This window comes from Mixophyes fleayi, chromosome 6 (genome assembly GCF_038048845.1).
Source record: "Mixophyes fleayi isolate aMixFle1 chromosome 6, aMixFle1.hap1, whole genome shotgun sequence".
Classification (NCBI taxonomy): Eukaryota; Metazoa; Chordata; class Amphibia; order Anura; family Limnodynastidae; genus Mixophyes; species Mixophyes fleayi.
In genome coordinates this window covers 37,788,861-37,813,019 of record NC_134407.1, presented here as the reverse complement: position 1 = coordinate 37,813,019, position 24,159 = coordinate 37,788,861, and the positions used below count along the sequence as shown (strand labels likewise).

At 42.0% G+C, this 24,159-nt stretch overlaps 1 protein-coding gene across 1 annotated transcript in view; it reads left to right on the top strand.

The window, feature by feature from the left end:
• PLPP4 (phospholipid phosphatase 4) overlaps window positions 1-23,455 on the top strand; it is a 78,218-nt gene extending 54,763 nt beyond the window's left edge. The window contains exons 6-7 of the mRNA XM_075216316.1: window positions 18,170-18,340; window positions 21,356-23,455. Of these exons, the coding sequence (XP_075072417.1) occupies window positions 18,170-18,340; window positions 21,356-21,555 (371 nt within the window). The 3' untranslated portion in view covers window positions 21,556-23,455. The remainder of the gene's footprint in view (window positions 1-18,169; window positions 18,341-21,355) is intronic.
• Window positions 23,456-24,159: the final 704 nt, after the last annotated feature.

The window sequence follows — 24,159 nt, the reverse complement described above, 5'->3', positions numbered from 1 at the left end:
TGGGCTGACTGAGAGAAAAGCTGTGGGCAGATGAGATGAGAGGTCACTTCTTAATTGTTAGTGTAAAAATAGAAGGCAAATAGACAACAAATCACAGTATACAGGAGCAAAGAGCCATACTGCATTCTGGAGTGAATTAACCCATTTACTTAGGGGGGAGGGGCAGGGGACACCAGGCTGAGCACAATACTGTTGGCCCAAAAAGTGTTGTGTGCAGCTATGGTGTCTGCATGAATAAATAAAATAATAAATAAAATAGTAAAACAAATCAGCCATGAAAGTCATATATGTTTCTCCTTTCCTGTATGTGCCATTCATATTATGAGAGGCGCAGGTGGCAGAAGTAAAGTGTGTGAATATGGCTCATACAAAGCATACAAATTAGCTTTCTTTCATTGTACCTTGCTAAATATAATACAGGCCCTTCAGTCATTTTATATTTCAGTAAAAAATCAATTTGAAATCAAATTAGGAACATAGTAGCACTACTATTTGGGTATGTAGTGCAGGGGCGCATGCAGGGGGGGGGGGTTTCTGGGTCTCCAGAAACCCCTCCCCTCCACTAAAGAAGTGCCATTACATAGCGGCACTGTACTATATAGCAGCCGCGGCACTGTCAAAGTATACACCACCGCGGATGCTTCTTTGACAGCGCCGTGGCTGCTGTATAGTACAGTGCTGCCAAAACGGAGCACGCATGCGCAGCAGCTCTCTTGCTTTTTTTTTTTTTTTGGGTGGGGGAAACCGCCCCTTAAAAATCCTGCGTGCGCCCCTGTAGTGGCATGTCAAGAGAGTAGGGGGGCGCCAGTGCAGAAATGAGAAAAGGTTCTCCTGTGGCCAATCGCCTTTCTCAGTCAATACTCTATATAGCTAACACGTTTTATGAGTAATGTTCTCATACATTATATCCACAGTGACCCCACACATTATATCAAACTTCTCCATACATTATACCATATTATGCCAAAACTCCACACAATTTGCCAGCAGAACACCACACATATGTCCGCTGCTTCTTATTCTGGGAACAGTCAGTAGGTTTTGATAGAGCTGAACTCTGATCAGCTGGCCTCTGTAATTGACAGGAGAGAGTAGCGCTGTGATGCGTTAGGAGTAGCACATACAGGAAAGTGCAGCTACTGGTAAATATATCATCTAGAGAGAGCGTGGGCTAGACGGGGACATTACTGGATAAATGGTTGATGAGACCGTTACCAGAAGACTCTTTTCACCTTCAGTCCCCAGTGCAGGTGAGGAGGTTTTTGCTTTTTAAGTAAAATTGTGTAACAGGTTACGTGGTCTAGATAACAAAGAGAGAAAAGCCCTAAAGGCCTTCTCCCTATTTAACAAAGCCCCCTAGTCAGTAAAAACTATCGCCATCCATCTCTGGCGATAGCCTTCACCGGGGGCCTCTGGCGAATGCTTTGCAAAGGGAACCCTAATTAACAAGCTGTCCACCTATTGATAGTGCCATCCTGAGATTGCAGAAACTCCCCACCGGAAAAAAAATGTTTTTATTATGTAAATGAAGCATTTTTAATTTAGCAAAATGATTTATTATTTTTCTATTTGTTTCCTTTTCTTTTTCCTTTATTTTTTTAATTTTGGAAAACTGGAGGCCTGTCCAAGCTTCTAATTCCACTTCCGTGTGTGATCCCATAATGCCAGGTCACGCATGCACAGAGGACCCTTCAGTGATTGGGGAAACTGTATAAGGGACCTCTTACTGCTACCAGCCAGTATCACCAGGGAGCTGAGTGAAATGTTATTTTTATAATAGGGTGATAGAGATCTTCCATATCACCCAACCGTGTTACATCTGTTGGGAACACTACCTGTGCAACGTCTGGTCTTGTAACATGCAAAACCGCACGGCTTGCTAGTGTTCCATAGTGCAGCGACAACTTACTGTTTACACCGATGCAAATTTTAACCTCCCAAAAAATGTGTGCGCTGTGGGTTTTTTGTTAGGATTACTGTCCTTCTAATATGCATTTTTAAATGAAATGAAGGACTGCGAGGAAGGAGGTTCATTTTATGGATAATTAAGAGTTGCCCAATATTTGAAGCTCACCACTATCTCATATATCTATAATAACGGCAGACACGTGTGACAGTAGGGGGGAGTGAGGCTCATCTTGCCTGGACCTGCAAACTCTTCCCGCAGGCTTTAACTAGACACTTGGGAGCTGTGGGAGCTGGGAGATGAATGACTTGCTGCATTGTCAGCTACAGCGGATGTCTGGGGAGATGGAGTAATCTACTAAGAATTTAGCGGTTCCAACAAATGAACACAAGATAAATGGGATCCTCTTTCCACCTCCTTTTTGTTTTTATTGAACCTGAACATCACGTGTGGTAGCGGCTGTGTGCATATTGCTTGTCATCCACACAAGTTTCCTAATATTTACCTAGATAGACATTCCTCTGGTGTAACAGGGAAATTTAATATTCTTATAGTAATAATACATGGCAAAATTGTGAAACAAGGAATATGATAGACAGACAGCACAAATATAGTCATTACTGGGTTGTTATTTTTTTTTGTTATGGACAAAATTCATAATATACTTATAGCTATTTGTACTTGGCATTTGTAAATTCTCCACATTACACTCAAAGTAACATCTACATCTATGCCAGGACCCAAAGTTTCCCTGCAGAACATTGCCCAGAGCATCACACTGGGTCCGCCAGCTTGCCTTCTTCCCATAGTGGATCCTGGTGCAATCTCTTCCCCAACTAAACAACGCACACACACCCGGCTGTCCACATGATGTAAAAGAAAACATGATTCGTCAGAGCAGGCCACCTTCTGCCATTGCTCCATGGTCCAGTTCTGACGCTTACTTGCCCATTGTAGGCAGTGGACAGGGATCAGCATGGGCACTCTGACGACTCTGCGGCTACACAGCCCCATATACCACAAGCCGCGATGCACTGTGTGTTCTGACACCTTTCTATCATAACCAGCATTAACTTTTTCAGCAGTTTGTACTACAATAGTTCTCTATGGTATTGGAGCAGACGGGCTAGCCTTCACTTCCCACGTGCATCAATGAGCCTTAGGCACCCATGACCCTGTCGCCAGTTTACTGGTTGTCCTTCCATGGACCATTTTTGGTAGGTACTAACCACTGCAAACGCAACACCCCACAAGACCTTCTGTTTTGGAGGTGCTCTGACCCAGTTGTCTAGCCATCACAATTTGGTCATTGTCAAAGTTGCTCAGATCCTTGCGCTTGCCCATTTTTCCTGCTTCCAACACATCAACTTCCAGAACCGACTGTTCACTTCCTGCCTAATATAGGGCACCCCTTGACAGGTGTCATTGTAGTAAGATAATCAGCGTCAATCAATTTACTTGTCACTGGTTTTACTGTTGTGGCTTATTGAGATATATATAATATATATATATGCATAGATATATATTTATATACTTATATATATTATGCATAGATATATAGTTATTTAGATATATCTACAGCGAAAGGCATATATGACATTTATGAAGCCCTAAACAATGCAGAAATTGAGTTTTCCACATAGTTTCGGAATCTTTAAGAAAAATTTAATTTACGAAATGCCTAACAAGAGGTATCAAAGTTATCTCCTGCATTAGGCAAATTACCTTATTAAACTGCAGTTCCCACAATACAATTGGAGACTGCAGTCTGGGCAATTTTATCAAGTTCCGAAAAGCTTGGCTTGGGAGACGACCCATTTCATGCCCCATAGCAGTGTTACTGGGACCCTTTGTTAGGAAGATTGACGCTTGGTGGTATATTGTCCTCTAACATGAATGAATCATTTCACTCTTATTCAGTGCCTTTTTTGGAAGAAAAAGGGTGCCGGAACTCACATCACGCAGTCAATCACTGCACACACATCCACAAACGTCAGTTGTGTAACGAAACACAACGGTCACCGCCCGCAATAAGCAGTCAGCGAGCGACCACACGACCAATCACAAGCTGAGCAGCGCCACAAGCCGAGCAGTGCTATCACAACCAGCGTGGACGAAGTACGCATGCACCGGACTCGACACACAAGCAGCCCACATGCACCGTTTTAGTGATTTTGCCAGCAACCTGCTACGCTCAATAGGGTGATTCAAATCCACATGGACCAAACATCAAATGTTCAAAAGTTACTTTTAAAATTTGGAAAATCTGTCAAAAAAAAGTGCCGGAACTCAGTTCCGTGAGTTCTATGACAAAAAAGCACTGCTCATATTTAATTCCAGTAGCAAATCTAGCACTACAAATCTGTAAGCAGTATCCCTTCTTCTGCATTCATTGTTTTCAGTGTCTAAATCATTTTCCTTTAACATTGCTAAATGGTTTGAAATTAAACTCTAGTGAATAAATAGGATTACTATACAGATTACATGAAAAGCCGATTTATGTTGTAAGACGTATGTAGGCACACACAGTGTTCCCCTAAATATTCACCGCAAAACCACAAGGGCAGGATTTTCAGTTCAGTTATTACATTATGCAGTGCTCTGCATGAGGAAAGTATTAATAATTAACTCATTTTCTCCTCCTGCTTCATATCTTTGAAGCTCACAATGGGTGTAAAAATCAAAAATGTGCCCAATGATATATTGATATGACAATGTGTAGTTATATCAAAGCAAGGGCTGTCCAACCTTGTATAAATCATACATGGCAGCATTAGAAAAAAAAAGGCTTCATAAAATCTTATCCAATAATATCTCTATTCCAAGATGTACAGCACCGGCTTCCAGGTCATGACTGTTCCACCATCCACCAGCCTGTGTTTCTGTGCCAGTGATCATCATAAAGAAAAAGAAATAATGTACCCTAAATACAGTATGTCTAGCTGTATTTCTATTAAAACATAAAGCATACACTCTGTGCATTATATATATATATATATATATATATATATATATATATATATATATATATATATATATATATATATATATATATATATTATATATACAAGTTAACCCGTGCATGATACTCATGCATTCTAGTCAAATCAAGCTACTTAAGGTGTTAAAAAGGTTCTTGTGATGTATTTAGGCCATAGCCCAGGCCTCCTCAGGGGAAGAGCGTTATTTCCCGACGTAAGCGCCCTTTTTTAACGTGGTTTTGTCCACATGTCACCACCTCATGATTCTTCTCCATCACCTCATCCTTCATTTTCATTGCCACATCTATCCAGATGTCTATTCAGACACAGGGATCTCTCTCAGCGGTCCTGAGTATCACACTCCTCTCACTCTGTCACCCCCGGCAACCACCAACCACTCCCCACTGTCATCCCCGGCAACCACCAACCACTCCCAACTGTCACCCCCGGCAACCACCAACCACTCCCAACTGTCACCCCCGGCAACCACCAACCACTCCCCACTGTTACCCCCGGCAACCACCAACCACTCCCAACTGTCACTTCTCCTTCAAGAAATATATATATTTTTTTTAAATCTTTATAAACACTTTTAACAATTAACAAATTAAATTAACAAATTAAAAACATCTTAGTATACCAAATTTCAGCCCTTTCTGAATTTTTTTTCCCACACACACTAAGAATTTAGTAGGTCAGTGTATAACTCCGCCCAGCAGGTGGCGCTGCAGCTTAGTTTTATTATTTCCACACACACAGACAGACTAACACACGCCACTAAGCATTTATATTATAGATATACATATATATATATATATATATATATATATATATATATATATATATATATATATATATATAATATTTAGATATATAGATATAGATCTACAGATATATATATAATATTTAGATATATAGATATAGATCTACAGATATAGATATATAGATGTGTGTGTGTGTGTGTGTGTATGTGTATATATGTGTATATATATATATATATATATATATATATATATATATATATATATATAGATAGATAGATAGAGAGATATATATAATATAGAGAGAGAGAGAGATATGGATAAATAGATATATACGAGTGGCACTCTAGGTGTTGTGAAACTACAAGCCCCAGCATGCTTTGCCAATATATAGCAGCTTATTGCTGGAAAGGTGTGCTGGGACTTGTAGTTTCACACCACCTGGAGTGCCACAGGTTAGCCAAGCCTGCACTAGACTGAGAACATTTAACAGACTGTCCTACCTGTTCTTGTCACTTTTACCACCTGTGGCTGCTGGTTTCTTTAGTTGCGGCTTGTCTGGATCCTGGAATGTTGGGGGCCCTATTTGGAAAAAAATGATGGGTACATTTAGAAAATTCCAACCAGCCCCGGTGTTCAATCAATAAGACCCACAATTAATACTTAGGCCTTCCTCCAGCCCAACATTAAAGTAATAGTATTCCCATTTAATAAACCTATTTCCCTCCCTCCAGACAGCCCCTACAATAAATGTATTGCATTTACGTATAATAAATATACTTATTTCCCGCAAAAATCACTGCCATTAAATAATTCATATTCACATTTAATAAATAGACTGCATGCTCCTGAAACTCAGCCCCACATTCAATTAATAGCCCCCAAACCACCCCATCTTAAATTAATAGTCCTCACTATAAAATTAAATTGCCCCACCTTCACCCTACAAACAAAATAGCACCCATTATTTAGCCACCACCTACCACACACACATTGCATTGCCTCAAGCCCGCTGTGCCATCACACACACATTACTGTGCCCCTTAATCGCCATGCTGTGCCTCCTTATGGTCACACATGCGCCCTCCATGCTGTGTTTGCCCCCCCTTCTCCTCGTCCCCCTTCATCACCCAGTGCCATGCTGCTTTTGCTCCCCCCTTCTCCTGGCCCCCCTTCATCACCCTGTGCCATGCTGCTTTGGCCCCCCTTCACACTCTGCCATGCTGTCTGTGCTCCCCCTTCACTCTGCCATTCTCCCCCTTCACTCTGCCATGCTGTCTGTGCTCCCCCTTCACTGTGCCGTGCTCCCTTCACTGTGCCGTGCTCCCCCTTCACTGTGCCGTGCTCCCCTTTCACTGTGCCATGCTGTGTGTGCTCCCCTTCACTGTGCCATGCTCCCCTTCACTGTGCCACGCTCCCCCTTCACTCTGCCATGCTGTCTTTGCCCCCCCTTCACTCTGCCATGCTCCCCCTTCACTCTGCCATGCTGTCTGTGCTCCCCCTTCATTGTGCCATGCTCCCCCTTCATTGTGCCATGCTCCCCCTTCACTCTGCCATGCTCCCGCTTCACTCTGCCATGCTCCCTCTTGCTTCTATCACTTACCTTTTCTATAGACTTATTTCTTTTCTTCTCTTATTTTGTCTTCTGTCTTCTCTCTTCTTCCCGACTCCTCTCTGCGGCGCTCCTCACTGATCGTCGGGCGTGATGATGTTACGCCCGACATTAAGTAAGAACGGAGCAGAGAGTAGTCGAGCGCCGTGGTCACGTGAGTATTATATATTTATTTTTATTTTTTTTCAAGTTTTCCGCTTCCCCCACCAACGAAGAGGGGAACGATCAGGGTCGGGCCTACTGGGGGATAGCCCAGTCCCCCGGCGGGTCAGTGCGACCCTGAACCAACCATACTGCGCAAAGGCTGTTTTAGCAGACAGCTTCTGGTGTTATTGTTTAGTCAGTGAAGCAATTACTACTTCAACAATTAATGTTGGTAATTTGCAGTTTTCATCTGGTTGCCATGTTTCTTTTTGACTGCATCAAGCAGGACTGCTCCCTAAAAAGGGATACGAGGTAAGCAGCCTTTGGCTCTCAGGCTGTTGTGGAACATAAGCCCCATCATATCCGGCCATCCTCCTGAGGCTTAAGCAGATGCTGGAGAACAGGTTGTCCCAGTCTGCTATCGATTGACACGATCAGAGCAAATGTGTTTGCATCATACAAAGAAATGTGTGGAAGCAGAATAAAATAGAGACTGCTCATGAGTATACTTGCAGACTTTTTGATGTTCCCCCTCCAGGAGTTCTCGTAGGGGAGTTGGGGGGTATGGATGGAGGGGGCAGGGCTTGGCAAATAACACCATTTTTGCCCCCGCCCTGTGATGTAATGACACTTAAACATCATTTTACAGCAGGGGTTGGTGCCAAAATGACACGATTCCCTGAAAATCACTTTATTTTGGCTCTAATCCTGCCCACCTGACTATGAAGTGGGCAGATGCGGGAGAATGTCCTACTCTCCTGTGTGTCCGGGAGACCTAACTGGAATTTTCCAGGACATTCCAGGAGAGTTGGCAAGTATGCTCACGAGGCGCAGAGCTCTCTTAGTTCTGTAGGTCAGGGACACCTGCTTTCTTCATTCTAATCCACGCCAGTGTTGCTTTTACAGTGTGCTTTGCACCATTGCAAACTCCCATCCCTTGAGCTTTTTAGCAGTGGGTAGCAAGTATTTGTCCAGGACTGAGGAATTCAGGGCCTCGGTACAACAACTTCATGGGGCCCCACTTATAGTTGAGCATGGCAAAAAGCGTTGCAAAAGTGTGTGTGGGTATGTTCATAAAGTTGGGGGCATGGATATGCATCAATGGGGCATGGCTAGCAGGTGAAAAGCGCTAGGCCACCCTCCTACAGATAAAAACCCTGCATTGTTGTGTACACCATTGGCACAAGTGTGCAGTGCCCGCTCAACGGAGCGTGACATATGTCGAAGCACTCATGACTTTCAGGATATCTAGCACCATAGTGTAGTATATAAAGAATGCAGTGTGTACATAAAGAGTTCACAGTCTTGACCTGCCCCTTACATTGGGCAGAACACTCACCAGAAATTGGGATTGTCCCACTAGAATTACTTCACTGTGCCTTTCTGCTTTCCTCTGTTCCTTTACTTACCTTTGTATTGGCTTCTTTCATCTCTTTTCTTCTTTTCTCTTCTGTCTTCTTGCTATTTGTTTTTTGTTTTTTTAAGTACCCTGCTCCCCCACCTGAGGCCTGTAGTACACCAGAAAAAATACTGTTACATAAAAGCCATAAAATAATCACTATCCAACACTCCCTCTCTTTCCAATGTATTACACACCTAAATCTATGGAAGGGGTCCTCTTCTTCCAGCTTGTCACTCTATTGGGAAAAAAATGAAAAAAAACCCTAGAGATGATGCATAACGCTCCACCAGGAGCCCCAACTCAGCGGCTTCGCTCTTATTGGTTAGAGCATGTGAAAGCAGCTCAGATCGGTTAGTAACACCTTATTCTGGAAGACAGAAGAGATCCCGATCCTGGTGCACTACAGGTCCCAGCAAAATAAATAGGGTTTTTTTTTAAAAAAAAATCCTGTAGTTCTGCAAGACTCAGGATGCTCTGGCAGCCATGGGTATGCTGGCCCTTGTAGTTCTACAAGCAACAACACATACCCAAGCACTTTCCGGCTGCCAGGGATTCCTGGGACCAGTAGTGCCAAAGCAAAAAATGCTAATTCCATTATTTTAACTATTTATTAGCCCAAAAACAAATGGTCTTGGATTTGGAAGGAGCCCCAGTGCTTTTAGGACTCTGCTGTATCTGTCTAGATTGCGGGAATGTTTGTTTTGTTTTTCTGAATACAGGCTAAGGCTGTGTGACATTGTGACAGGGGACATGCACACTGGAATTAAGTTCAGGTTCTCCTTTTGTTTGAACCCTTTTCCACTTGATTATTTTGTAACTAAGGGGTCTATTTATAAAGATGTGATGAGCCATACAAATGGAGAAAACAGTGGCTTTCTCTGTAAAATGGCCATGACATCTCATCGCATTATTTACAAAGGGTTCAATCATGGATTTCTCTTGCCATAATCCATTTAATATTAATATGGGGACTGCGAAGCTATGCAATTTACAAAGTTGCACAAAGCTTTGCTATGCACAGCTAAGCTTAAAATTCTAATGCCATCACTGGATGGTGTTAGGCTTCCGATAGTTCAGAGACCCTATAGACTTACCTTTCTGCAGCCGGAGCCTTTTGCATACATGAAATGCGCATGCCTGGATTTTTTTACCGGCGCATGTGCAGGAGATCAATAGGAAGTAGAAAAGGAAGAAGAAAAAAGAACCAGGAACATAGGACCATCGCATCTGTGTAGGGAGCAAAGCGAACCTCCATCCTCCCACCTTAGGTATCACATATTTCCCCGACACAAGGGGTACGATACTCTCACCTGCCAAATGTGGGGACCTCCGCCGGGCGCGGCGTCCGTCAGATGGTGGTGGCCATCTTGATTCTGGGTCTGCACATGCGCAGTCCCGTCCTGTCAGATAGAACTCCTCCTCTCTGCTCCCATTCGTCCAGCCTGTCATCACCTCACTATTTAACACCCAGTTGCCTGTTCTTTGTTTGTCTAACCTGACTGTGTGAAGACTTGGCTCCAGCTTACCTGTTCCTGTATCCCTGCATGACTGACTGAGCCCTGCTTATTCTTGGATATCAATTTACAGAGTTACCATAATTTCCAGAAGCTCAACTCAGCTGCTCATTCCTGGATATCAACTCACAGAGTTACCATCATTTCCAGAAGCTCAACTCAGCTCTGCTTATTCCTGGACATCAACTCGCAGAGTTACCATCACTTCCAGCACTTCAACTCAGCTGCTCATTCCTGGATATCAACTCACAGAGTTACCATTCTCTCCAGCACTTCAGCTCAGCTGCACCTGTGTGTCTAATCTACAGTTCTCAGGTCACAAAGCTCCCTTACCTGTTCCTGTTTCATGTCTGACTCAGCTCTGCTTATTCCTGGATATCGGCTCACAGACCTTACCACCCTTTCGAGCATCTCATCTCTGCTGTTCAGTGTGTCTAACCTACAGATCTGAGCTCACAGAGCTCTCCTACCGGTTCCTGTATTTCTGCATGTCTGTCTCAGCTCTACTCAGGCCTGGACATCAGCTCACAGAACCTACATCCTTTCCAGCATCTCAGCCTGCTGTTCAGTGTGACTATTTACAAGATCTCTGCTCACTGAGTCCCCTTACCTGTACCTGTATTTCTGCATGACAAACCCAGAAACCATATTCCCTGCATGAACCGTGACACTAGGAGAGTGACTTTCGCATTGCATCACAAACAAGGTAAGGCTAGGTACACACTGGAGGTTTTCAAGCAATCATCGGGCCAGTCAGCCAATATACGACCATTCAGTCGGATATCGCATTAGTGTACATACTTACACAATGAACGACAGTCATCCCAAAGTACCGATTGCCGTTTCATTTGGTTGGTCGTACTATTTAACAATCTCGTTCCAATCACCTTACGATTATGCAGTGTGTGTGCACTCATGTTCACAATCTCCATAGATTTTACAGTCACTGTCTTTTTAGCCGATGCCGGCAATGAAAATGTCCCGGTGACTAAATGTATAGAGTGCTGTAGATGGAATAATTTGTTCATTCTAAAACTAAATATTTTGCTTCGGAGTTACAGATGGTAACGAAATTCGTTATGACATGTGGATAGCTATAACAAGGCGGTTAATCAGTGTGATAGAAATGAATGAGTGACTATTGTGCCGTTATTCTCTAAATGACTAGAGGCCCAGATGAAGAGCACAGATCTGAAGGTAAATCGTGTCCGTGTGCGCGCATGAATCGCCCGACTGGTCGGCCCTTCAGTCGTAGGTACAATCGTTGTAGATAACACATTGGGCAGAAAATTCTCCAGTGTGTACCTAGCCTAAGTGTTGGTAAATACCTGCATTGCAACATTATGCTTTATGGTGCAATACATATTGCTGCCTATCGCAGTAAACTTCACATAATTAGTAAATAAACCCCTAGATATCATTCAAAATTGGAGCAGTTTTGTATGTATTACCTGTAAGTATATAGTGGACAAATCCAACACAGACATATTTAAAGTAATCAAGATCATCATCAACATTTATTCATAAAGCGCCAGCAAATTCCGAAGCGCTTTACAGTTGGGAACAAACACAGTAATAAAACAATACTGGGTAATACATACAGACAAAGAAGTAAGAGGGCCCTGCTCACAAGCTTACAATCTATGGGACAATGTAAGACTATACATAAAGCTTTATTTTCAGGTCACAGAATTTTATTACCAAGGACTCGGTGACACATACACATGACAGGGAGAGCAGCACTGAAGTAGCAGATATCTCTGTAGGGTGATATTGATCAGAGATGCTCAGTGCCTGGGTATCTATACTGACGTTTAATTCAATGCTTTCCTGCAGCAGTGAGAGCTATACCAGCACAGAGACTGCTGCAGGGCATGTTTCAATTGGAAGGTTGTCTGGTAGCAGTCAAACTGCAGGGGGACAACATACAAAGGGTTGTACGTGCCCTGTGTGATTGGCCTTGGACTTTAAAGCCTAATAGTTCACTTGAACGTGTCAATTGAAGTGCTTCAGCTATTACTGCTTTCCAGAGTGATTTCAGTGACAACTATCAGTAGAATTAAAACAGTTATGTTATGTTAGTGTGTTTGTTAAAGAAAAACTTTGTATTTAAAATTCTGTTAATTCTTATTAATTCTATTTTTCTGTAGCTGTCTAATGCATGTATTTTTTTTTAGAATATATATTTATAAGAGCTGTAGGTATCCATCTGTTCAATAGGGCAGGATTGCACTGTCAGACAGTTCTGGCAATATCACCAGTAGTCAGTCGTTCACAAGGTTATTGCTCCTGTAATGAAAGCAATAACATAAGGCGAACCGCAGAGAATAAGGACACCACATATCACTATTGTAACTGGTGGTGCAGGAATCTGGATTGACAGTAAAAAAACGTTTTCATTTGTAAGGCAGGCAGGCAGGCAGGTTTTGCCATACTCAAAGATGCCACCTAGTGGTAGTGGGTGAGAGTCATCTCCTGCAAGCCTGGCCACAATAGATTGGCTTCATGGTAAGCTATGCTTATGGACTTCGTCAAGTAGCATATGCGCTTTTGCAGCTCCCATTAGACTAGGCGGGGAGATGTTTCATTGGGTAAACAGCTGCAAGGTATGTTTTAATTGTTTGCAGCTGCACCAGTGACTGGTTAGAGACCATTAGACTTTACAGCTAAAAACCAGGCAACATTCAAAGCTAAACACGAAATATGAAAATCTCTGTTATATTAAGGCGGCTCTACAAATGCTAAAATTATTGTGCCGTCTCTCATCATTACTGGTTCTGAGTTACTGTGATAATCTGCTTTATTCATGGAAAAAAATGTAATGTCGGTAAGAAAAACAATTCTCTAAATAGTGATAAAAAATTAGTTGTAAACTGTGGTGTAGTGGTTATAGCGGCAGCAGTAACCGCTAAAGGTCACACTAGGGCCCAGCTGTGATCACTATATGCTATGTAGGTTCGCCTCTCTTCCCCTCTGATTACCTCCTCTCACGCACGTATCCAAGACTTCTCCCGCGCCGCTCCCCTCCATTGGAACAAGCTCCCCCGCTCCATCAGAACTTCCCCTAATCTGTCCTCTTTCAAACGAACATTAAAAACCCACCTTTTCCTTAAAGCCTTCCAGTCTCATGCCTAAACTCCCACCGGTCGGCTACCTCTCTTTCTCATCCCTTCTTCCCTTCTCCCCCTTCCTCGACTCCGTCTCCGTTTCTCCCGTCTCTCCGTCTCATCAATGTGTCTGTCTGTCTTCCCCTCCCTTTAGATTGTACGCTCCTTAGAGCAGGGCTCTCCTACCTTCTGTTTCCATCACTTTTATCTGCGCTCTCCAGCTACTCAGCTCACCTCCTCTCAGTCCCTCTGCCCTCTGTCTCCTCTCGCTTCTCTCCGCTCCCCTCAGTGACTCTCAACCTGTCATCCATGCCCACCCTCTTGGGCCATAGTTACCTGCCTATACTCACTTTTCCCCTCCCTCCCTCTCTTTCATGCTGTGCCTGAGCCCCCAGAGTTATAGTGCTTACTGTTACTTGTACTGTGCTGTTTCACCTTGTACTGTGCCATTGTTTGTCCTTGTACGGCGCTACGGATACTTTGTGGCGCCCTATAAATAAAAATGAATAATAATAATAATAAAAAAGGCAGGTATGGGGGTTGCCTTATGTAGGGCATCTATCTACTGCCATGCTATTTCCGACAAAGAGATTCGTTGGGTCTGTTTGGTGAAAGCTCAGGAAGCCTGTTTAACAAGGATTGCAGCGTTACATATCCACCCCCCAAAATCCTCTTTTTGCTATTGCCATCTCAGGATAGCGATTATAGGATATGTTTATTTTTCAAATCGGAGCATTTGTAAATTTATTATATTTTTTTTCGTTTTACATTTTATATATATTTTACATTTTTGTTTTTTATATTTGTTTTACAAGCTTCCAGTTCTACTGCACATGCGTGAACCGGCAAGCCAAGTCACGCATGTGCAGGTCCATGCTGTACTCTCACCACTGCCAGACAGTATCATCAGGGAGCTGAGCATCACTCTGCTGCTCCAGAGATATTTTATTGGTAAATTGAGGTGATAACAGATGTTTTTATCACTGCAGTAAGTGGCAATACAAAATCTGTGTTATTACCGCTTGTTAATAAATAGAGGCCAAGAGGATACAGGCATGAGTGCACAGACAAAGGACAGATTTCAGAGATACCCAAGAAATACAGGCAGCACAAGTGAAATGTATGTGAACAAAGTAGGTGTGTGGCATATACTGAAGCTGCTAGCAAGCAATGTATTCATCCAAATCAATGAGTTAGTCTTTACCCATTTCCAGCTATGGCATAACTGAGGAAACGGTCATTATGGTGGAAGCTGAACAGCTATAATTATATAATATATAATTAATTATTTTCATTTTGCCTTGCCAATCATCATCATCATCATCACCATTTATTTATATATTGCCACTGATTCCACAGCGCTGTACAGAGAACTCATTCACATCAGTCCCTGCCCCATTGGAGCTTACAGTCTAAATTCCCTAATATACACACAGACAGAGAGAGAGAGAGAGAGACTAGGGTCAATTTTGACAGCAGCCAATTAACCTAGTAGTATGTTTTTGCAGTATGGGAGGAAACCAGAGCACCCGGAGGAAACCCACGCAAACACAGGGGAGAACATACAAACACCACACAGATAAGGCCATGGTCAGGAATTGAGCTCATGACCTCAGCGCTGTGAGGCAGAAGTGCTAACCACTTAGCCACCGTGCTGCCCCCAATCTTCTCTAACTGTAATCCAGTGACCTTTGTATCTTTTATATCAAACATATACGGTATTAAATATATTTTACCCTTGGTTTATGATGAGTTAAAACGTCCCCCCGCCACTTAACCATTTCACTAAAACACAGCAAGACAGCTCAATGTTCTGTATCCAGGATCTGTAACACGATGACAAGGACAAAGTGGTACATGCTAGGAGAATTGTTATTAGGAAGATTTCAGCTTGACTGCCTGAGCTGAACCTGTTGCCTGGATGAATGGCAATCCTGAACTGCCGGGACTGTCAGCACGTTTATCATCCTGTGGCATCATATTTTTAACTGTTATGAAAATATAACTAATTTCCCAGAGGTGACAAGACAATTTGTGTCATTCTCTAGCTTCGGGTGCTTTGTAATCAAGGCCATTTTTGGATTGAGATTGTTAATTTTCTCCAGCTGATAATTACTTGGAGGATGTTTTGATCTACTTTACCAGTGATTAAAGAGTTTCAGTCTTATCTCCGCTGTCAGCGCAAGGCCTATTTGTCATATACTTGTGCAGTGAGCGCGCTGGCTCTGACATTAATTTTGGGAGGCCTATGTGGGGTACAACGCTGCTTCCCCCGAGAAACACAAAACTGCATCTAATGAATCTGCCAAACCAAAATCACAACATTTTCTGCACTATGGTTGCTGGACAACATGATAGTGGTCTATGTAGATGATTATATCCAATTATGAGAAATCAATAATAAATTTTAATAAATTATTAAGTTGCAAATGAGCAGTATGGTGACTATAAAGGCAATCTTTTATTCAGATTTTCACCAGAACATCTCAGCAATAATATAAACCATATTTCAATATATCCAAAATGCCCTTTACAACGGTGTACAAACAAAAGCATACAATGGGTAGCCAGGAGACAATTTTATAGCATAATTATTAGTAGTAGCATTACAAAGGATCATTATATTCTCTTTGAGTTTGTCGAATGTAAATATATAAAAATAGTCCTGCTGTAGGACTTTACTTAGCTTCTATGATTGTGTTAGTTTGCTTGCAAAGCTCACTATTCAGGAGAGGGATCATTGTTTTCTTCCACTAGTCCATTGTCTTTTTCTAGAGCTCTCCTGTCAATCTTATTGCTGTTGATAATTTGCTCACACTAAAATAGCATGGGGGCGTGGCCACTAGGGTTGTGCGACATCGTTGGAATTATGGGGATATGACCAGAAAGAAAGCAAGGGAAGAGATAAGATACAGCCCCCGAGTTTGCACAACATAAAATAATTTCTAGTATATTTCAGGCTATGTACTATTAAGAAATGAACAAGTAGCGGTCCCTTTAAAAGGTTACAATGGGATAGTAGTGTGTACTCTTGGCAGATCCAGAGCTGACATTTAATTGCATCATTAGGCGGGTGACTGGTAATAATGGTCCAACGTTTATTGCAGTAAAATTTAATCAATGTTTGTAGTAAATCACCGCACTGCTCAGAATTATGATGTGGGCAGCTGTAGGGTCAGGGATAATACTCATTACAGGTTGCATGAAGACTTTGTGCCTATGGGAATGTGAGAAGTAAATCAACTCTTCATTAAGCTCTATCTTTGAACTGTGAATATTTGAAATGTCTGGTTCCATTTGTGCATATTCATATCCATTATTGTGCATGGACATTTTCCATTTCTGTGTTTCAACTTTTCATTGCAATATGTCAAAATATAAAATTGCTGCATGCATTATCAAGCATTTTTTCTTAAACCAATAATGAAGTTATAAAGTACATTTGAGCTTTATGAAACATAATTAATCATGAGCAGAAGGAATTTTAGTTCTAAAATTGAGCTAAAGATCAAAATAAGTAACATTTTAATATCGGAGGTATCACAAATGATAAGCTTGGATATAAGAAGAAAGCTGGTTCTAGCAGTAACATTTACAGTAAGGGCAATAAATGTCACAGATTGCTGGGTTTTGGTTATTTTCTAGGTACTGTGACTGCTGCTTACTTTATGTACCAACCTCTTAGAGCACTGTGCAGAGTGCCCAGATCCCCCGTAGAGCTGTGTCTGGAGTGGTTTAGCACCAGACCCGGAGTGATGTAGTTGAGGATGAGGAGGAGGGTTCTGGAGGTGGATAACCTGGGGCACTGCAAAAAAAGAGGCTTTTAGAAAAGGAGAGGATGTGTGTTTGTGCTGAATACTATTGTACTAAATAGCAATGGTGGGTGGGCAGGGGGAAAGAAATAAGGAGGAAGAGGGCTGATGAGGGGAGAGGACTTGTTGAAAAAAAGTGACTGGCGTCAGATGGGTGGGTAGGGGCAAGTGATGCAGGGAAGAGTACAAGGAGTTGTAATCATGGTGCTGTGGAAATAACATATATGTGGATGGTGCAGGTAGTAGACGTGGAGATACATGTGTGACCAGCTTGATGGGGTCACATGATTCCCAATGACCTTAGATCAGTGATGGGCTACAGGCAGCCCTCCGAGCCGTCACTAGCTGCCCCAGACTCTTACTGCCTTATTGTCAGATTTGTTTGTTACAGCTTGTAACACTTGTTTAAAATGCCTGTTGATATGTTATTACAGATAGATGTGTCTTTCTTTGATTATATCTATTATTTTAACTTATTATTGGGAATAATGGTAATGTGCGGCCCTTTGGAAGGTTAGCGGGCGGCACCATACGGCTCAGGTTGCCCATCACTGCCTTAGATTATATGATTATATGGGCAGTGTCTCCTTTGCTCATTGTTTCAGTTTTTGTTAGTGATTTGTTTGGACTGCAAATCCTCCTATAACACATTGCTTCAGAATATTCTAAAATGTTATAACTACTGACTAATGCTAACAAAAGGAAATATCAAAATAATTATTAAATAACACTGAAAAATAACACAAAATTACTGTGTTGGTGAAAACGTTTACTGTTGTCTTCTATTTTGTTCATTTGTTTTTGGGTTTTTTTATATATCCGATTAGTGCTTTTTTGGTGTTATAACCTTGTGTTGTTGTTTTTTTCAACAACCAAAACTTGCTCAACTGAATGCAAAGTTTCACTTTGTCTTTCTCTACTTTTTTGCAGTTGCCTTTTCTGGCCTGGGCTTCACCTCCTTCTACCTTGCAGGAAAGCTGCATTGTTTTACAGAGCTAGGGCAAGGGAGAAGCTGGCGTCTCTGTGCAGCAATCCTGCCCCTGTATTGTGCCATGATGATTGCCCTGTCGCGCATGTGTGATTACAAACATCACTGGCAAGGTAAGAGCTCTGCAGTGCCAGCTAATAGAGGAACTTCAACCTGTCCTTAATTCCTTTGGCCACACTAGGGCCGCTTGACCTGAGTGTGATAAGGCACAATTCATTTGGTCACGGACATGGATGGCAACACTGGACCAGTCATTTAGTGGTCAGGCTAAGTGATCGGATCCCGGGAAAGTTTATTAATATAGCCTGTGGAATACTGCACACACCTGTCGATGACCGTCATCTGCTGCCTGGATTTACAAGTATATCCAAAATTCAAGGGTGTTGCCTTTGAGTCTTTATAGGTTTTGTGATCAGTTTGGAACCACATATGCGGTAATCCCGGGCTAATTTGTTGATGCTGGGTGCATGTGCGATTATTTTAATAACAATTCTAAGAAATATGCTGGAAGATTTGAAAGATGAGGCATTACTGCACACGTGAGCTGGTTGCACGTTGGGCGTAATATATTCAAGAAGCTGCCCATAAAAATAGATTTGCCCGATGTGCTCAGCTCTGAACCTGTAGCATATGTGCCAGGCTTACTTCAGGCATACACACACCCACATAATATACACATCCAGATCATAAGTAGGATAAAGTTTAACATTCATTTTGATAGAGAAATTCACTTCCACTGTTATGCTTGATGTAAAACAACAGATATAATATTCCTTTACATGTACAAATGAAAGTGGATGCGCCCACAAGATTCTAGAATATACAGTATGCACCTATCACTGCAGAGGTAAATTCGCAACCAGCCAATCAGAAGCAGCTGTCATCATCATCAGCGTGTTTTGCAACTGCCTTCTAACAGGCTTCTGATAGGCACATATATACGTCTCCGTGCTGGTCTGACTCGGCTGCTTTTGCACGAACGCTCGCTTACTGTACTCGGCCTACAGTAAAGACGTCTCTTTAGTCATAAATAGACGCAAGTGACAGGTGCGCTCTCTTCGTGGGCCTGTGCAAATTGTCATTATTTACATTACACAAACTGGCGTAACTTCAACTCAGCATCTGGCCCTTAATCTGTAATCACACCAGTCTGAGCAAAAAGGTGCCAAGAAAATTACAATCTTCTCACGAAGCAGCTGGTGGCAGTAACGGAGGACAGCCCTGCTTATTACTCCTGTCCTTAGGGGGGTAGTGAATTATTTGTACATCTACACACAGATGAATCAGGTATTTACTCAGATTGGTCTGGTTTTAATATTCAAAACAGCTGATTATAAATAATTTGTACGTTTGATTTGAATATATGATGGTTCCTTTTCACTCCAAATATACAGTAAGTGCATGGTATAATGTTGTGAAGTTGTACTGACCTTCAGAGGTGAAATTTATTCCTCTGGACGGCAAATCGCGTCTTTTTGGCCCCGCCCCCACGTGACAAAAGCAACCTTTTTGTCACGGGGCAGGACCAAAATGACGCCAAACGCATCACTGAGGCTCCCATTATGCCCACTTCACTAGGAAGTGGGCAGGATGTGGAAGAATGGCCTGCTCTCCCGGGAATACGGGAGACCTACCAGGAATTCGGGAGTCTCCCGGACATTCCAAGAAAGTGAGCAAGTATGTGTTTAGTAAAACACATTTTTTTTATTTGATGCAGTAGGAATGTGTTCATCATCATCATCATCATCACCATTTATTTATATAGCACCACTAATTCCGCAGCGCTGTACAGAGAACTCACTCACATCAGTCCCTGCCCCATTGGAGCTTACAGTCTAAATTCCCTAACATACACACACACAGACTTCAGTCAATTTTGTTAGCAGCTAATTAACCTACTAGTATGTTTTTGGAGTGTGGGAGGAAACCGGAGCACCCGGAGGAAACCCACGCAAACACAGGGAGAATATACAAACTCCACACAGAGTTGAGGTTAAGACGATAAGGCGCAGGGAGAGTGCACCCAGCAACAGTGACCTAAGTGAGATCAACATTTAAATCTGGTCCTGCTGTAGGAGAAGCAGTTTTGTCCGTACTCTGCAACAGTATCTGGGCTAGATTTAGCATTAGGCACAGTTGGCCTGTGCCTAAAGTCCAACAAAACCTGAGAGCTGATTTGTGGCTGACACAGCATGTATGTCCAATATATTTTTCAGTGTCAAAGAAAAAAGTACCACAGGACTAAGAAACCGTTTATTAGGGTAAGGTTACATATGAGGGTGTAATGAATTGTGCAGAGTTTTGCCACTATATCCTGGTGTGTGACGATACCCAGAAGTCTACAAAATGTACTGTGTGATAGAGATGTGATTAGTAGCTGGGGCGAGGTTAAGGGTGAGAGTTGAGAGCTTACAGGTTCCAGTTATGTAAATACCACCATCAGAAACATCTGTTGCTCAGATATTACAATTTGGGGACAATTCTTACAGATTAGCCTTTTTCCCCTACATTGTAACATCAGCCATTGTTCCCATATAAAACAACAATTTTTCTCTGTGAATGCCATCTATGGTTCCCTCACCAGCTTTACTCTTTCACACTTGATTTTTACAGTGCACAGTGCACATACACCCTCTCTAAAATTATAATTTTAATAGCAGGTATCCATCAATATCTGGCCCTGTTGGACTGATTTTACAAGAAGGGCGCGAGTGTGGGTACCTGATATGTAAGTGAATCATTCACTAACGCAGTGATAGCCAGCACATAACACATTAACATAATTGTTATAGTACAATAACGAGGGTGTGGATGGCACATTAGGTATTTAATTGATTTATGAATTCATTGTTTATTTAATCTAATTAAATTCATTTACATATCACCCTTTAGTCACCACTGTGTCAGGAGTAGTTTACAGAACTGGAGAAAGTGGTGGGGGGGGGGGGGTGAAGGAGAGTGACCATGGGCCACCTCTTACACCCTTGGCACAGTTGAACAGTGACTAAATTGAGTCCTGGTTATGCTAGATCCATGTGTATATAAGTATATTTTATCTCTAGCTGTAAGTATGTTGTGTGTATGTATATAATGCATTTTGTTTTTCCCTACCTTTCTTTCTTTCCCAGATGCCTTTGCGGGTGGTGTGATCGGTTTGATCTTAGCCTATGTGTGCTACCGTCAGCATTATCCGTCACTGACACACTCTTCTTGCCACCGTCCCGCTGTCTGCCTCTGTCAGATCAGCGCCCAGAAGAAGGAGGAGCCAGCAGTCACAGACAACACTGAAGGCTTGATGCATGAGGGCATGACAGAGGGCCCTGTATGACCAGCAAGCGGCCTGGTCTGACTTGTAGCCACACATAGCCTCATTTAAGAGGTTTCCTGCACTGTGTGTGTATGGTACCACACATTCTATCTATGTGACCAGCAGGACTGCAATGAATGCAGTGACAACCAACCAGCCAGCCAGTGTGACATCCAGGAGACATAACGTCATCTTCTAACCTCACAATCTTCATAAGGAACATATAATACACTCTTTCTGATGGTGCTGTGACACTTTTCTGTACAATGTCTGCATTCATTATCTTTTATATACATTAACATGCAGTTCCTGCATCCCAGCCTCTGACACCATCTGTCTTATTTTGTACAGTCTTAATAGAAGACCATCACACCAGCCTGAAGGTTCATGTTTTCTGTCACAACACAGTGCAGGAATCTTCACACTCACACTGCCTCCCGATATGTCCATATAACGTTCAGTGCCGCACTTATCCCGTATCACTGAGAGATGTCGGTGTTCCTGCAAATTCATTGTGCGTAACACAGGTTTCTCCAATTCGCACTCTTCAGCACTTAAATTTCACTGTGTCGCACTGATCAAAAGGACGTGATAGTTGTGTTTCAGTGTACATGCATGTAGTATCTTTTGGTGTCCTGTGTAAATTTGGATTTGAGCAGAAGATTTATATAATGCATGTGAAGCTGTCTTTATGTCGCCCTTCTCACATCCTGTGAGTGCACTGATCACATGACCACTAAGAATGAGAAAGGTGTTGTTGCATGATACATACAGCCAGGTTCTTATTAGGGTATTTGTTTCAGTCTTGTGATGAGATATTTAGCTGTGCAGAAAGTACATATGAACCATTCAATGCGCCATTTCCGTGGTCCAGTCTTTTCTAATTTTCCTCACCGTGGGCTACTCTCTGTTTCAGGTGGTTCCAAAGAAATGTGACATTTTATATTCAATTTTTGGGTGTAGGCACTTCGTACAGGGGTAGATTTATGCAATGGGTAGGTATAATAAAGGAAAGTGCAGGTTCCTCAGTCAGCACAATAAGTGGGAAATTCTCTAAACAGTTGTCCTACATTATTAAGAGTGCCATTGGAAACACTTATGGCTGTATTGTGTTAGGTTGATGGATTAGGCCAGGACGCAAAGGAGGGATAGAAATTGCTGTTAGAACAAGCCCAATCCCTCTTTGTTTACACCCCAACATTCATCTTAATTTCCTGCAGAATTCTCTGGGTTAGAAGTTTCAACACTGCAGGCCAAACCTTCTTCGAGTGGAGCTACAATTATGTATTAGAAGTTTTATGTGATTTGATGATTGGGGTTATTGTCAAAGTGAGCTTAGTTATAAATGGGATTGTAAGGGACTGCATGGCTAAAATGCCCATGTGCTATAGACGCTAATAGCTATTTTACTATAACCTTTATTTTTATTGGAGAAGTCTCTACTGCAGCAAATGCCTCCAGCCTACACTACATAACACTATGATATTACCTATTTCTTCCTTGCTCTTGTGGCTCGTGTTCTCACTGTCAGCCCGGAAACAACCTCATTGCCAGATAATGTTTTCATCAATTAAACTGGCCAAAATTCATCTCTGCTTCACCAAAGACAGTAGAGAGATAGATTTGGGGTTCTCCTGATGGGGTTAACACTGTGATATTGGTTTTTAAATTATTAAATAAAAAGTACATTTTCTAGCTCACAAACTGCGCTACAGGGTTGTCTGAAACCAGTGTCTTGTTTATTAGCAGATATTGCTTTGCACATAAACAATTGGGATACATGCAGGTGAAGATTGCTAGATTAAGTGCCCAGGAGGAAACAGGTTTTGTGAGTGAAAATGAAGCTGTCTAGATCGTCTTTGCCCAGCAGCGAGCACCTACAGGTACAAATGTTATAACTTTTTTTCTATGCCATGAATTTATTAAGAAATAAGAAACAAACCATTCTAGAGATGATCTATCAACTTTTCTGTAATAAAAAAAAGCAAAAAAAACAAAATATCACTTGAGTAGAAGAGTGAAAAGGAAAAGAAATAAAATCTAAGGTGAAATATAAAGTGACATATACTTTAATGGATCAGTAAATCTAAAATACAAAGCTAATATGAAAAGTTTTTTTCATGGCATTCACAGATATATCCATGGCTCCCAACATAGCAGGATACAAGATTGTGACGAAACTTGTCCCAACCCCAATCCACCAACCCATGCCGCCATTCATCAGTGACATATGTCCACTCTGATAGACCTTTTCTCAATAGGAAATCTAGGCTGTCCTACAAAAACCAGGACTGTTGGGATATACATATGTACATTTTTACAATAACCATACCCCCAGCTTTCGCATTTTTCTTTTTTACCCGTTTGAAAGGCTTGTAGATCTTGGTTTTGACAGTGACCTACGGAATCAAAGTCATGGTCTAACGGGTCCTAATGGTTGGAGTTATCAGTTTACTTGTTATCAAAGTTGATATATGTAGGCTGAGATATCCATTTCATATGTAGTTCTTTGGAGCGTCACATTTGTCCTGAAGGGGGCTACATAGTTTATCCTATTGGAGGAAGTTCTGAAAAGAAGAGGTGAATGTGACTTGATGACATAATTTACGCCATCAAGTGGGTGGG